The sequence below is a fragment of the Lolium rigidum genome, chromosome 1, assembly GCF_022539505.1.
Source record: "Lolium rigidum isolate FL_2022 chromosome 1, APGP_CSIRO_Lrig_0.1, whole genome shotgun sequence".
Classification (NCBI taxonomy): Eukaryota; Viridiplantae; Streptophyta; class Magnoliopsida; order Poales; family Poaceae; genus Lolium; species Lolium rigidum.
This window is the reverse complement of record NC_061508.1, coordinates 51,923,094-51,937,354: the sequence shown is the minus strand read 5'-3', so window position 1 is coordinate 51,937,354 and position 14,261 is coordinate 51,923,094. Positions and strand designations below refer to the sequence as shown.

Sequence of the window (14,261 nt, the reverse complement as noted above, 5' to 3'; positions counted from 1 at the left end):
TCCATTTATTCCAGCATGTTCTTGGGGAAAGGACAATTGAGAGGTCACACCATTTAATGCCAACTAGTGGCATTGCTCCGTGAAAGGAAGAGAGGCGGCTGCTAGAGTTTCCCACCCTAGGAGCCATCGCCATATATATGCCTCTTCCTCGCCGGCTATAACCAAAAATAGTCTGGTCCCCATCTTCTCTACCAGCCACTTCGGCGGTGGGAGGGCGTGGGGAACTCGGACCTACGCTCAGTGTTGTAGAAGAGTCCCTAAACGTTTGGTCAAACAACATCATCGTTATGGTGGATATCGCGATGTTGTGCGGGACAAGAATAAGATATACCCACCTCCTCGTCCACCTTGTCAGCGGCAAACTCGCCGGTGGCGTTGGCGAGGGCGTGATTCATCTGGTCATTGCTTCCCTAGAGTGGTGTATCTCGTCCAGTCTAGTGTGCGATAGGTTTGTTGTTGGAAGATTTGAATTAATTCAAGGGTTTAATGGCAACGACTTCGGCTTTGGGCGTTGGTCCTCGGAGTTGTGGATCTCGCCGAGTCTACGTGTGCTATAGGTTGGTTGTTAGAAGATTCGGATAAATTTAAGGGTTCAATGGCGACAACTTCTCCGTGGTGTTGGTTCTTATGGACACGTGCACAAAGACTTTCCGACTATCATCAACACCGTCAGACCGGCTCCAATAAGGGAGCGGCGACAGCAGGCATCGGCAGCTCGCTCTAGCGGTACTAGTGATCTTTAGGTGGTCCAAGGAGCTCGGTGTAACTTTTATCATGTTTAAGGTGTTTTGTACTTCTTGTAAACTCGTAAAATAGATTCAGATCTTTCCGGCAAAGTAAAAATTTAATGCACTGCAAAACCATTTGGATGTGCCATGTGCGTGCTCTCCAGATCGTGTTCACGGTGCTGCTATCATCTAAGGGTCGCGCTTCAGTATTGCATCGGAAATGAACATGTTTGAGTGGAGGGTGTTAAAGTATATAATGTTGTATGTGTACGATGTACCGAGTAATACGTCGACCGTACATGTACCTACTTTGTATGGTCATGGAGGGGGCTTTTCCCTACCTATATAACACGTAACCGATGGCTCGAAAGAGCATGCATCGTTCCACCAAAATCAACAGAGAGCAGGTACATATATATACGCGTCGCGTCCAGTTATACAATACCAGCTGAAATATCAGTGTTAGTCTAAATACCAACAGAGGGCTTTGCAAACGATATTTATAATTTTATCACATGACCTACCTTAATGTCATTGTTGCCCAATGTCTAAATATTTTGAGTTTTGATATATATGAACATGTCACGTCTTTCCATCACAGCGGAAGTAATGAAGTTCAGACATTAATCCTAATGCAGGCCACCACTACAACAGTGGTAAACTAGGCTGGTACAGGCAAAATAACAAAGATGGAAGACCAATCAGCATGAGTACAGTTCACAGACCTCTGTATTGAGAAACGACATTGGTGATATACTGATATACACCATTTCTGAAACCTTAACATCATGATACACATTCTGATCTACAACCTTGTGATACAAACAACTTCCTAGAAGCTCAGCTGAAAGATCTACATCTATTTGCCTTCCATCCAGAGTGCTCGACAAAGAGTTCTGCCATTTATATCCCTTTGCTAGCTGCTTCTTGCCCAGAAACAACCATCTAAAAATCTTCCTCCGACTGCAGCCTCCCGGTTTATGGCAAGCAACTGTCCAAAAGGCTCACTTTACATCTGAAGATTCTGACGCCATACTCACAAAGCAGCACTAGAAACTTCTAGTGCATCTTTCTTTGCCAGTAAAGTCTAGGATGAAAAAGCTTCAATAACCCAAACGCTCATTCAACGAAGTGCGGCCATCGCCAGTTTGACCTACAGATCGTTCAGCATTAGTGTCGTCAAGGAAGAAAAAAATTACACACTTTGTGGGTGTAACTCATAAATTGTCCTTACCTTCAGGTGGCACCCATGTCTCATAATCTGGACCTGCTTCAAGAAAATCTGGTCTTGCAGGACCCAGCACACGTTTTTGTTTTGTTTTCTTCCCTTTTCTCCCGCTCGCCTGCGGTTCGTTCTGGTTCTCCATCTCTTCGGAAGTTTGTAAACCCCGTGTGTGCTTTAGCAGAAGGGCCACGGCATCAGCTGCTGATGCTTCAGATTCAACCGAAGATGGCTCTGCTTCAGCACCAGCTGACTGCTCAGCGGACTTTCGCTTCCGTAGAATAAGCCCAGGAGAGGCTTCTTCAATATCCTTTTCATTGGCTGAACTAGAAAGAATGGTCTTTCGATCTTTGTAGTCCACAAAATCATCAGGCTCCTCAGCATTGGCATTTGCTTCTTTTATACAGTTCTCTTCAGGTTCTACAATCCTCTTGTCGCCAAGCCACTGGGGTTTCGGTATGGTGAATGCAGGTTTGCTGGCACTTTCTTGGTTCCTGGAAGCATCTGTTTCTACCTCAACAGGCTTATCCACTTCTGTTTTGGTTGAACAAGAATTCTTGGATTTCTCCTCTGTTGAGTTTTCGCCTTGGGCACTTTTTTCTTCCTTTTTGGCTTCTGGTCTTGGATTATGGTTAGTTGCTTGAGGATTTGCTTCACTTGGCTTTAGATCCCTCTTGCGAGCTGCTTCTCCCATAGGATCAGCTACCTTCAGTAGGTAAACTACTTTGTCCAGCTCAGCTTGAAGATCGGAGAGCTCCTTCTGAATTTTGGTAATATTATCGTGTACTGTTGAGAAGGTCAAATTAGTACACAAAATAGAAAGGAAAGTATGAAGTAGATGTGTCCATGAATACATAAATTCAAGCTATGTATATCAATGTACAAAGGATGAATCTTATCAAGAGTTAAGCAAAGTAACTGGCACTTAATGCAATCTCTGATGTTCATACAATTTGCATAATCAACATTGTGCAATAGTGAGATCGTGCACTAATGTAGTTTTTAGTCTAAAAATCAAGAGAAGTATGCTTATCCTTTTCCTAAACACTAATGTGCCCACATGACCAAACACACTTAGATACCAAAAGCCAAAACACACAACCACAATCCCATCAGATGCTATAAACCCCATGGGAAGCAGCCAGTTCCGAACCATGGCTTGATTTCACGGAGAGGAGCAGGCATACTTTAGAGCATCTCCACCGGCGCCCCCGATAGAAATGGGCTCACACCGGCGCGCCCCATACCGCGCCGGCGATTCTTGGAGCCTAATAAAAGCGCCGGCAACCCCGTGCTGGCCCCTTGGCCAAGGGCACGAATCGGGCGTGCCGGCGCCTTGCGAGGCTGGAAATTTTGGGCGTGGGAGCCGCCTGTCAGCCACACATGCCCAAAAGATACATCTTCTCCCCCAAAACCCCGTCCCCTCCGCCGCTCATTTCTCCTGCCCAGTGCTGCATCTTCCATCCAGCCTCCAACCCGAAAAACCCTCACCGCCGCGCCATGGCATCGAAGAGAAATGCTCCGGTGAAGGCAGCGAAGCCGCTGACGAAGACGATGCCGAGGCCGAAGCCGCGGATCGTCGCGCCGAAGGAGAAGCCGGCGGCCATGTCGCAGGAGTGGGACAAGGAGACGGAACGCCGCTCCTTCATAACGGCCCACCGCAGAAGGCGTCGCATCACCGCTAACGGCGCAGCGAAAGCGGCGACCACTGCGGATGCGTGGCTCAGCTTGGGCGGCGGCTTCAGCAATAGCTCGAGCTCACCATCGTCGCCAGGTTACTACGCGGACGGGCCATCGATCTCGCAGATGCGGCTGTCGCGGATGGACGGCTGCGCCCGCTACTCCCCCGAGTACGGGGACAGAGACATGACCGTCGACCACAATGCGCCGTTCTCGCCGGATTCAGCGGCGAGGGGCAGCGGCGCCTTTCGATTCCCCGACCTGAACTCGTCGCCTGACCTACGCCGCACCGAGGGCCACGTGACAGACGGCACCGGCCTTCCCCGCCACCTCTTCCCGACGACGGCAGGAGAACCCACCAGGTGTTCGGCAGCGCGTTCGGCGTGTCCATGGGCGAGGACGAGTTGCGGTCCCTTACTTTTTATGTGTTATGTGCATCGTAGACACCAGCGGCGACTGAAAGTAGGTACCTTGTTGCGTAGATTGCCGCCGAGGAGGAGATCCTCAGCGACTTCATACGCGGCCATGCCTACGACCCCCCCCCCGTCGACGAGTATGAAGAAGAGGCCGAGGAAGGTGGGGAGGAGGTCCAGGAGGAGCTGATCGACACCGACACCGGCGTGACCACAACGACGACGAACAGGCGGACCGCCGGCACTCGTGGTCCGAGGTGGAGGTCTTTGGAGGATGAATGTCTCATCGAGGTGTGGAAGCAAGTGAGCTTTTGCCCCATCACCGGCGCCAACCAAACCGGAGGCAAATATTACAAGCGCATCCTCGATTCCTTCAATGAGAAGAACTATGGTGACTATGCCACCATCAACATGAACCGGAACGAGGGCGCCCTCTCCCACCGTTGGAACTTGATCAAGGCAAATTGTAGCAAGTTCCATGGCTACTATGAGAAGATTAAGGCCCGAAAGGAAAGCGGCAAGACGATGGTGGATTGGGTATGATCTACGGCCATCTTGTTCATAATGTATTATAGTGTATCTATTTGATGATCCAACTTGTTCCATATCTTGTTTTGCATCATGTAGTGTTAGATGCTCCAAGCCCTCGACATGTACAAGCACCAACACGAGGACAAAGACTTCCCCTTCATGCATTGCTACAACAAGCTACAAGGTTGCATGAAATGGGACGACCTCCTCCACACTCTAATGAAGGACGGGGAAGATGGGCCGGTCGATCCAGCCGATGCCTCCAACGGGCGCCCCATTGGCAACAAGAAGGCAATTGCCGAGAGGAATGCGGCGCCGTTATTGGCAGTCGTGGACGCCTCCCTCGAGAAGATGATCACCTCATTCTCGGTGGAGAACAAGGAAGCGTCGGATAGGGCCACCATCGTGTGGAAGGCAATCCTCGACAAGCAAGACATGAAGATCACGTTGGAGAGGGAGAAGGTGGAGGCGGCGAAGATGGAAGCTCACGCCGCTGCCATGAAGGCCACCAACGAAGCGACGCAACTATCGTTGGCCAAGATGTCCAAGATCTTGATGGCCGACATGGAGAAGATGGACCCGTTGGCATGGGCGTGGCACGAGCTGTACCGTGAGCGCATCGGCCAAGAGGTGATGGTGGCGCGAGATGCGTCGGCATCTCCCCCGGCACCCTCCACGTTCATGTCTCCGCCGGCACCCTCCGCGTTCATCTCTCCGCCGGCACAGTCGATGTTCATGCCTCCCCCGGCGACCGTGGATCCTGTTGCAGCGACGGAGCTGCCGCCGGGGCTCGCCGCCGATGAGGAAGTCGTCGAGGTTGAGCCGCCCGTGACCTTGTTCATCTGATCAGCTGGTTTGGGAAGCCGTTTTTTTGCGCCGGAGACGGCGATTTGGTGGCCGTATGTTGGCCCAAACTTCATATTCGAAAACCTATTCGAATTTGGTGGCCGTGTGTTGGCTCAAACTTTAAATTCGTAAACTTATTCGATTTTCTATGCTTTTCTTTGAGTTTTCAAATTCAAATCATCTACTGGAGCCAGTCGTATGGGCGCGCCGGTGTGGGAGCAGCTCCCCCAAATGGAGGATGTTGTGCCGGCGTCCCTCATACGACAGTGCCGGCACCCCTGCCGGCGACTATTTGGGGGGCGCCGGTGGAGATGCTCTTAGCAAACTAGAATAGTCTCAAAACTTAATGGGAACTCCAGAACATGGAATCAAAGAGAAACAAGCCAGCTGAAAACTAACTGATTCCTGATTACCAGCTAAAGTCTGGGATAGCTGATGAGATGGTCCTAACCGAACACCTTTTGCTATCATGTTCAATACTAACTTCTTAGGTAAGGAAAATACAATGCAAGAGTAACCTGAACAAGAAAAAGGCTTTTGATATTGACAATTTCATATATTTATTATAACAGAAAAAATGAAATGTTCATAGTTTTGAAGTTTTCCAATAAGTACCCTAGCTTAAAGTACTGCTAGAAACTAAAAATATTCGTATGTTAAAGTATTGCATGAAAACAATGTTGGATGGTCAGTCTCTCTGGTCAGAGAAAAAAACACAATATTCATAGCTCTGTGCCTGCAAACAAGCTAAAAGTATTGCTGGTGTACTCATGCAATGATGTTTTGGAGCCAATCACAGAAGTCGCAATTGCACAATAAAAATTAGACAGTGATTCAAAACTATTAATTAACTGCAATCAGTAAGTCTTTGACATCTTCACTTTTAGTCTATATGAAGTGTATAATGAACTTAAAGCTAATGCAGATATATTCAGTCGTTGCTTCCGAAGAAATGCAAAAAAGAGATTCCTTCCAGAGAAACAAATCACTTCAGTTGTTGAAGTCAATGGCTGAGGGCCTTTGCTAGCTAGTACTCCCTCCGTTCCGATGGAGTATAAATTTAGTCAAAAGTCAACATCCTCTAAATTTGACCAATTATATGGACAAAAATATGAATATTTACGACACCAAATTAACATTAATGGATTCACCGTAAAATATATTTGTCTCATGTTGTACATGTTTATATTTTCTTCTTCATATTTGGTCAAACTTTGCAAACTTTAACTTTTGACTAAATTTCTAACCTTATTCATCGGAACGGAGGTAGTAAGTTGCTAGCTCAGTTCCTTAATATAAGACGTTTTGGTGGTTCATATTGAACTGCCAAAACGTCTTACAATTGCGAACAGGGGGAGTAATTTTGAAGTATAGGTTGTCTCCAAACACTCGTTTCAAGCAGAGGCCAGGTCACTACAACTTTGCTAGTACATAATACACATAGGTCATTTGCTTTTGCATTATTTTCGCCCATCGCCATGTACTGATAACGACCATCAAGCCATTACTAAGACTAATATTAAAGTTGTTATATACTATTCTGATTTTGAGGGAAAAAAACAGAAGTGAACAGGCAACAGACAGGGTCATTAGTGGTACTACTTGGACTTCAGACTTGCAAGGAAAATCCATGCATTATGAAATTCTGAGATTCATCAATATAAATCATGTAGTTCAGAGTGAAATACCTAATTGAGATGACAATCCACTCATGTAAGCATCAAGGTCATCCCCAACATCTGCATCATGTCTCTGAGCCAGCTTATTCTTCTCTTCTTCAAGCAACTTCTTTTTACCTTCAATATCATTGGTGATGTTATCTTTTTTCTCAAGAAGACTATCAGCAGTCTCAACTGATTGTTGTCCATTGGATTGCTGATTAGATGATTTTTTCTTTGTCCGGTCAAAAAAATCATCATCATCGCTAATAGAAGGTACACGGGAAATCAGTCAGCATATGAGAACAAGCATGCAAAGCTCTAACTATCATATACTATCATAGAGATCTACTTGCAGACAGACACTAGTAGAAACACAACAAATAGTTTATCCCTACTTGACCAATCAAATACATCACATCACTTCCACAGTACATAACTATAATACACCAGATGAACTTCAAAACTGTCCGTCAGGCTAATTGACAAATGTGTACAAAATCCAAGAGCAAGTGTATTCTTTCTACACTCCCAGGAGAAACTCACAGGTACATGTAAGATGTAACTTCTCAAGGTAAGCAAAAGTGGCTGCAAGGTAGTACACGATTTCAGTTTCATGTGTCCTCGTGCCAGACTACCTTGACAATGACATGGCTAGCAGCATTACTGAGCGTTGTGCTTTGACTGTATGTCGTGCTGGGTAAACCTTAAGGGCGTGTACATATCAGCTGGTAGTGCTCTATTCCTAGTTTAGCTATGCAGATTTGTCCCTTCTAAAGGGTTTTTGCCTGATTTTACTCAACTTAACCAAGCATTATAAGATTTTTGGCGGGTTCTCTCTTAAACAGGACCAACTCTCTTCAACTTTAATGAACTGAAGGAGCCGCCTACCCTCTGACGAGGTTCATCAAAAATAATAGGAAGCATACTGCTAATATCAGAAATGTCTATCGATCAGCAAAGTAAAGCAAATATTCATAGCTAACTATTAGTGTTCAAATGAGAAGGAAAAAACTTCCAACATTCAGTGTGCAAACTAGAACTAAACCTGCACATAGATGATGATCAACTATGAAAATTTGTATTGATTCCTCACTTATAAAAATGAAAACAGAACAATCTAACTGATTATTTAGTAGTATTATTTCCTTAAGATCCAGAAATTTCAAGTAGGTTTAATCTTCTAGATCGAATGTTCTTTTTTTTTGTGAACAGATCATATATTATAATTGACCCTTTGTCTTTTGCATGCATTTGTATCAGCTGGAGTATAGGTTAAGAGATGATATCTTGCATCATCCTTTGCTCTTAGCTGTAGTATAGGTTAAGAGATGATACAAAGCAACAAATGTAGCAGTCATAGTTCCAAACAGAAGTACAAACCTAATAACTTCTTCTTCCTCGAGACTTGCTTTATGGCTACCACGTTTTGGTTTTCCAGTACGAGCACCAAGACTTTCTTGTATACTGTCATTTAATGTCTCTTCTAGATTTTCTAGCTCCTCCATAATCTGAAGAAAAATATTTATTACTGATCTAACAAGAAAAATAACAATGATGGCATATGAAGAAATGCAAGTAAAAGCTGTGATGCAGTAACCTGAGATATCCTTTGCTCATTTCGTGCAATCTGTGTTTGCTGACCTTGGGTTAACCCGCCTTGAGAAATGTCCTTAACTCTAATTGCATCAATCTCTTTCTTCATGTTGGCAACCTAGCTTAGGGACAAGCAGAGATGTGAATCATGTCAGTGAACATATGCCAGGGTTTTTATTTTAAGAAACAAATATTCGGAAAATTCAGCATGCTGCGTACTACTCAGAAGGACTGTCCATAATGGAACATCCGAAGATAGCTGTCCACCCAGAGCCTACAGCCTAATACCAGTGCAAGGAGCTTGGTACCTCAGAGTCTGACATTCTACATTTCTTTCTACAAAAACTAACACTGACAGGCTCCCCTGACCGTCACCGCCAGTAACATGTTGCTGTACTACAACCTCCAGATTCTAGAATCTAACTACGGCGACACAACTGCCACAGCATCCACCCATGACCATGGTGTCACCGTCCAGTACCCTACCTCTCAGTCAAGGAACTATTGGAACACACAAGCGGGGTGAACACCCATGGTCAGCTACTGCATCATCTACCGTTGAACAAAAGGAAGGCAGCCTGTCCCTTCTGTTAGAGAGGGATCTACACTTTCAGAATTTGCCATAAAACAAACCCTAACATATAAGTATCTATCTAGAATTTTTTTTTACCCGAACCAAAGTAACACGATAAATGCATTTCCACTCAGCATTCACATTTTAAAAATGTAGCAGTACAGAATGTAATCACAGTACTCGTGAAAAAGCAAAGGTCTGCAGTACAAAAAGAAGCAGCTACCCAAAACGCCCCGTGGTAAGAAATCAACTCTAGAATAAATGGCTGCAAGTAGAATGCAAGGGAATTCCAAACCTAAAGTTTTGTTTTCATCATAAATCACCAGAATTCTAATTGAATGGATAATGAACTAGAAACAGCGCTACGTAACAACATTCAATGTTCCACCCTTGTAAAGTATAAATGAGATAATGCAATTACAAATTCTACATAACCTAGGTGCATATAGGAAATGCAATAATAGATGATAGCGTTTTGGAAGAACAACTGCTTACCTTTTCCATTCGCTTTATTATTTTACCGCGCGTTTTTTGTTGTCTGTCTGTAAGCTGGCCTGTGTAGGTTTGCCACGTAATCTCGTCTGCTTCATCCTAGGATATGACAACATTTCAGTAAGAACAAGGTATCTCGATGATTTTAAGAACTCCAAAAAATATATAATAATGCAACTGAAAATTGGGAAAATCTGGGTTCATCAAGAAAGAAAAACTTCCAAGAGGTTCATTAAAAGAAGTGTACAAGCCTCCCAAGTATTTGCAAGATTATTAATATTGCTAATTAAATGCTGCTAGAAAAAAAAAACTAACCTCCCCCAATTCCTCAGGTGCATCCTCGGACATACCCCATGAGATCCCCTCTGCTAAAGCTGCTTGAGTTTTTGCTCGTGCAAGGGAAGCTTCACGATCAATCATATCTTGCCGAATCTTAGCATCACGACGTTTCTGCATATCTTTTTCCTGTTATAAAGATAAATAGGTAAATATACGAAACTCCCACAACAGAGTATGAGGAGGTTGACTGTTTACTGATGAATCGTTATGTTTTTCATTTTAACAAAAACAGATAGTAGGAACAATAAACTGTATGTCGAGTTATTAATACAACTTTGTTTAAGATGTGAATGCAGCACCAAGCTAACAAATATTTCAGAAATAAAATTATGTAGTGGCAGGAGCCAACTGAAGGAGTTTCGGAATCTTACTGGAGGCATCAGCTCAGATGGTCCTTGAAAAAGGTACAGCCGCGATGACCTGGTAAAGAAAAAAGAGTGAGGAAAGTTCAGTCCAATTTTACTGGTGATAAGAGCCCCAAACGACAGTGGTGCCATTTTATTCATCTCTTCATTCACTTCCATGATATTTTTGTTTCCTTTTAGGATATTAGTTAAATTAATAATGCAGTGATATTTCTACCAGATCCTTTTTTTTCTAGAATTTCCGCATGAGCCTATCTTTTTCTTTTCATTATCTTACCATCAGATCTAGTATGCATAGTTAAGTCAATTACAAGTAAACCATATAATTTACTAAGAAGAAACAAAGTTAAGCTTTCTTTTGAGGCTGTGAACCCCTTGCTTATGTTTTACAACAGCTGGCCAGTGAACTGCTATAAATCAGTTGCCGATGTCCCACACAATTATTAATTTATTTATCAGCAAAAAGGCTTCAGCTGCATAATAAGTGGGTCACACAGTGAACTAGCTTAGAGGCTAGAAACCTACAAATTCAGATGAGCACCAGAAAGCAATCTGATGGGATCTTTGAGATAAATGGTACATAAGAAATGGAAGACAGGTGTTTAGTTGACAAACTTACTGTCCAAATCGAATTATATCTCCAACATGAATCTTTGTATACAGCTTCTTCTTGATCTGGTAGTTAAGTATAAGACATCAGAACTAGTAAATCGTAAATAATACACTGAAATAAATATAGGGAAGTTTGAAAGTTCAGAATACAGAATGGATACAGAAATAAAACCATAAAATACAGTGATTTGCTAGTCGACAGATCCGCTAGTTGTCATATGGTGACAGTAACTAAGTACATTTAGTTATTTGCTAATAAAGGCAGTATCTGAGTACTTCTAGTGATTTTGTTTACAAAATGGCAAGTACATGTGCACGGTGGTGTCAATTCCACTGCTTGCATCATCCTCTCATATGGTCGTGTATTTTTTTTGATAAATACATAAATAATTTACTATTCCCTTTTCTTTGGGAAATGTTGTATCACCATACCCCTGTCGCATATCAGGGGTGAAATGGCTTGGATTTGAAATGACAACAGCACAGCTCCCAATCTATAGAGATTCTCGCTCCTCTGAAGTTCTCCTCAGCCTATTCTATAGTGATTAGGCTCTCCCTAATCCCCTTTGAGGCATGACATTCTTGCCTTCATCTGAAGGGTATTATCCTATTGTGAAGGAAGGAGCGCAGCAACATGACAAGCTAAGTAGCTAACAAAAGGTTCCTTTTGCGAAGAAATAGATTGGCTCAATAAGCAGCTTTGAGATAAGCTCATAAGTCAGTTTTCAGCCAGTTTCCCTTACAAACTGACCAATTCTCTTCTTCTTAATGAAAAGGCAGAGCCCCAGTCAAAAAAAAAAAAAAGATATGCTCATAAGCATGAAAAGAAAAAAGGATACAAAACTGACAGTTTCTTTTTCTAATGTCAGAGACTCAGCCAGCTAAAAATAGATGAAGGTACACAAAACTACAGAATAAGAATATAACCAACACATATCTCATTGCTTTTTAAAATGAAATAGCATGAACAATGACAGGTGAATACATGAGAAGAGGACATATAGTTTGACGTTATGAAGATTTTCAAACAAACATATTAAAAGTCTTGGATAAAGCAGGAACATTCAGTTATATTCTCAAGTAAGGCAAATGGCAGGAGACTATGCCTGAGTTTTGTTGATGGACGACCCATGTGTGCTTCCGAGATCATAGAGGAATACCTCCCCATCATTTCTAAACTGAAGAACTAAAATAACAAAAAAAATATCATGAGTGTGCTGAAGAACTAAAATAACAAAAAATAAAACTCATGAGTGTGTTGCAAAAGCACTGAAAAAGAAAATATCACTCCCTCCGATCCATAATAAGTGTTGGGGCTTTAGTTCAAATTTGAACTAAAGCCCTGACACTTTTAGATCGGAGGGAGTACATATATTATTACTACTAGTGGTGGATTCCTGGATCCTATTACTGACTTCACTGGTTCATGAACAATAAATACATCACATGTCCACAGAATTTGTTTGGGTTAAATGAAAAAGGACCAGCTTCCTTAATGTAAAAAAAAAAAAAGCACTAGCGATTGTCTCGTTTCAAACTGGAAAAGGCCCCCAAAACCAAACGGTGTTGAAGAACTCTCTCTGCACCAGCAATTAAGTTGAACACCAAGCCAAGAGACTAGTGTTCCAACTTTGCTTCTACATACGTCATAGTCGACAAGAGAACGGTGAAAACGTACCGGCGTGAAAGCGCGAGATAGTCGGATGGTCCAGCACGAAATCGCATAGATCAACTCTTCCAAACATGTATGCTCCCTTCTTGGACCTGCAAAATGTGCGCCGGTCATTTCACCAACCATATCAAGTAAAATCAGTGCTCCATGTAACTATGCGGCGGGCAACTTGGTGCAATTCCAAATACGAAGATCTCAAAATGCGGTTACTCATTTCACGCAACTGCAAACCAACCGTGAGTTGAGAAACCAAAAAAGAAAAGTAGCTAACAACTGATTGCACTAGGAAGAACCATGCATAGTCCTTCACCAATTCAAGCATGCATGAGCTAGAAACCGTAGCGGGGTCAAACTAAGCAGAGAACTGCAGGAACGCTAGGACAGGGGCAGAGACTCACACGTCGAGCTTCTCGAAGCTCTGGCCGCTCTTGATGACCTCGAGGAAGAAGGGGTGGCCCGGGGCGGCGCTCCAGTCGGGGATGGCGTACGGCGCGCGCGGCCGGGGCTGCTGCCGCCGCTCCTCGGGCGCGTCTGCCTCGGCCATCTCCGTGTCGCCGCTGGGGTCACCGGCATCCTCCGCCGACGAGCCGCTGACGCTTGGGCTGGGGACGGCGCCCCCGTCCGCCGACGCGTCAGGCTCGGACGGCACCTGCGGCGAGGGTCTCGGTGGCGGTGGAGGCGGCATGGAGGAGGAAGGGGAGGAGGGGGTTGGGTTCCTGCTCGCGTCCGCCTCGCCCATTGAGGCGTCAGGCGTCGCCGCCGCCGCCTCTGGCTGCGCCGGCGGGGGAGGCGACGAGGGTTTGGGAGGCGGAGGAGGGGGCATGGAGGAGGGGTTAGGGTTTCGCGGCGGGGGCGGGGGCGGGGGCATGGTAGGGTTCATGGCTGCGGGGCGGGGCGGGGATGCGGGAGAAGTGGAGAAGAAAGCGAGGACGGGGAGACGGCGGCGAGGTGGATACAGCGAAGGCGGCGGAGATCCGGCTGAACGGACGGGAGGAAGAAGAAGAAAGCAGCAAATCTTCGCCGTTGGCTGCGAAGGTGGAGCACGCGGGATCCAGGCCGTCCGTTTCGTGTAAGGCGGTCAGGGTTAGCGGCTAATCCATCGAATTATGAACATCCACATGTTTTGGGTTCGAATGAATATTACGTCCAGGATTATATTTTGCTTGCTAATTTTTCAATGGAACAATAGGTGTCTGACTCATACTAGAGATTTTCCTTTGTTTCAGCAGTAACATACATAAACAAATTGTATCCTACAAGTTTTATGTTTTTGGTGGCTAGGAGCAACCAAGCAACTCCGCATGGGTTTTGACTTTTGACCTATTTGAACTTCTCGCATTTTCATTTATTTAAATTGTTTTTCCGAGAAGAAAGCCCAAAACGGCCGGTACAAAGCCAAGAAGGCTACAACTCCACTCCACGATACAACGCTACACCACGATACAACGCCAAGCGGCAAACAACATACCCTGAACACACCCGATGATAAACGACTCTTCTTGCCCAACATTCTGCCACAAATGGCGATAAGAG

General features: G+C 44.5%; 1 protein-coding gene across 1 annotated transcript; it reads right to left on the bottom strand.

Annotated features, from left to right (window-relative positions):
* Nucleotides 1-1,253: 1,253 nt before the first annotated feature.
* On the bottom strand, nucleotides 1,254-13,608 carry LOC124685341 (kanadaptin-like). The gene is made up of 12 exons (XM_047219688.1): nucleotides 13,127-13,608; nucleotides 12,735-12,820; nucleotides 12,163-12,242; nucleotides 11,064-11,119; nucleotides 10,451-10,499; nucleotides 10,056-10,205; nucleotides 9,744-9,839; nucleotides 8,679-8,792; nucleotides 8,462-8,589; nucleotides 7,109-7,344; nucleotides 1,963-2,736; nucleotides 1,254-1,881 (listed from the first exon to the last, which is right to left on the bottom strand). Exons 1-12 carry the CDS (start codon nucleotides 13,606-13,608, stop codon nucleotides 1,832-1,834), a joined length of 2,301 nt encoding a protein of 766 aa, XP_047075644.1. The 3' UTR covers nucleotides 1,254-1,831.
* Between the last annotated feature and the right edge of the window lie 653 nt (nucleotides 13,609-14,261).

What these genes read in the sequence shown, in the direction of transcription:
- LOC124685341 (XM_047219688.1), bottom strand. Translation starts at nt 13,608, where the DNA reads ATGAACCCTACCATGCCCCCGCCCCCGCCCCCGCCGCGAAACCCTAAC. An exon ending in CATCTGAGCTGATGCCTCCA is followed by an intron (nt 10,206 to 10,450) that starts GTAAGATTCCGA and finishes TCTTTATAACAG; the next exon opens with GAAAAAGATATGCAGAAACG. An exon ending in GACATGGGTGCCACCTGAAG is followed by an intron (nt 1,882 to 1,962) that starts GTAAGGACAATT and finishes AACGATCTGTAG; the next exon opens with GTCAAACTGGCGATGGCCGC.